The sequence below is a fragment of the Branchiostoma floridae genome, chromosome 5 (assembly GCF_000003815.2).
Source record: "Branchiostoma floridae strain S238N-H82 chromosome 5, Bfl_VNyyK, whole genome shotgun sequence".
NCBI classification, from domain to species: domain Eukaryota; kingdom Metazoa; phylum Chordata; class Leptocardii; order Amphioxiformes; family Branchiostomatidae; genus Branchiostoma; species Branchiostoma floridae.
In genome coordinates, this window is record NC_049983.1 from 28,488,365 (window position 1) to 28,489,956 (window position 1,592).

A 1,592-nucleotide genomic window follows, 5' to 3' on the forward strand; every position below is an offset into this window, starting at 1 on the left:
TCGCCATGGACCCAGGTGTCGAAAGCAGCCTTGTCTACAACTTGTCCGGTCTGCTCATTCAAAATGAACACCTGATGCCCTCGCTTAACTGACATTATAAAAGAAATAGATCCTCAAAATTATTCATGTATGTCACTTTATTTTTTATCACTTGAACAACAGTGTAATGCAAATGGGCTCTGATCCTGATTTTTTGTAACTTAGAAACTTGTGTCTTTCGATTAATCTAATAGTATGTTGAATCAGATTCAAAAGTATTGATAACACGGACGCTGTCCCAACGGCTGGAAAAGGAGAGATAAATCCTTTTGTCCAGGTGCTTTAATAGGAAATACAGCGTGTACAACAATAACCATGACGTCTACTCACGGCCTTCATCAATGTTGCTCTTCTGTCCGCCAACGACAATGTAGGTGAGATCTCTGGAATTGTAGGGGACATCCCGGAAACCCGGATCCTCCCATGCGTACGACTGTGCCCTCACGGTGAAACCTTTTGCGACTGGGAAACAACAAGAATATCCTTGAACTAAATGCCTCTGTATTGGCTGTTAACGCAGCACCTAGTGAAATCTTCGTTTAAGACATGAAGTCAGTACATAGCATAACGCGTCATCGAAAAACATAACGCATCTTCATTACTTCGTCAAAGGTACCTGCCTACCCATCCAGAACACCCGCCTACCCACCCGGAACACCCGTTTCGAACGTGTGTATTGTGTTGGTGGCAGTAAGGCATTGGTGGCAACCTCTCGGATATAACAACACGGTGCATTTTGGAATATAAACTGTGTGCTGACGCTTACTTCTTTTTTACAATATCAACACTTCAATTTAAAATTGACCGAATGGCTTAATTGTATATCTAACCAATCCTAAAAATGCTAACGATATAATGGTCCCTGGCTCTGTACTAATAAATATTCTTTGTCAATGAAAGACACCTCACATAGGAAAAATATAAAATGAATACTCGCAAACTCGAGACAAAATGTTTTCTTTACCTGGTGGTATAAACGCCTCTACAGTAGTTGGTCCAGCACCTTTAGCGCTCCTTTTCTCCACGAACCAAGATGGTTTTGGTCCCTTCTGGGTAATCATGGCGTAGGACTCTCTGCGCCCTGTCATGAGATGTTTAGATGTGTCAATCCTTCAAATACTTGCCAGCTATCAAGTCATGATACTACTACTAGTAAACAAAGACGGATTATCTACATTGCATGGCATAAAGGTACAATAGAAATTGTGCCTCCCCCCTTTACTTTGTTATGTCCGAGAGCAGATCAAGGACATCGCCAAAAGGCGCCCGGTGGTGACCCTTGTAAGGCTTAGGTCACATTTCCAAACCGGGGCCCGGCCGGCCAGCTTTCGGAAGCGAAAAGAATAATTATATGAAAGACATCAACATACACAAAACGTCAAAATATGGTTCATGGGCAAGATTTGTGTATACTTTTAGGTATACATTTTAATTTTTCGTTTCTTAAAACATCCCGACCGGGCCCCGATTCGGAAATGTGACCTAAGCCTCAATGACGTCATAAAACACCATTCAGCCAGAATTTGCTTCAACCTCTCCTTTCATCTCCAAAC

General features: G+C 42.1%; 2 protein-coding genes across 2 annotated transcripts in view; both read right to left on the reverse strand.

The window, feature by feature from the left end:
* The window catches only part of LOC118416899, a 4,537-nt gene extending 3,393 nt beyond the window's left edge, over window positions 1-1,144 (reverse strand). Inside the window, exons 1-2 of the mRNA XM_035822184.1 lie at window positions 1,004-1,144; window positions 370-501 (exon numbers count right to left, since the gene is read on the reverse strand). Coding sequence (XP_035678077.1) covers window positions 370-441 — 72 coding nt within the window. The 5' untranslated portion in view covers window positions 442-501; window positions 1,004-1,144. The remainder of the gene's footprint in view (window positions 1-369; window positions 502-1,003) is intronic.
* Window positions 1-1,592, reverse strand: part of LOC118416885 (creatine kinase, flagellar-like) — a 778,750-nt gene that overhangs the window by 202,631 nt on the left and 574,527 nt on the right.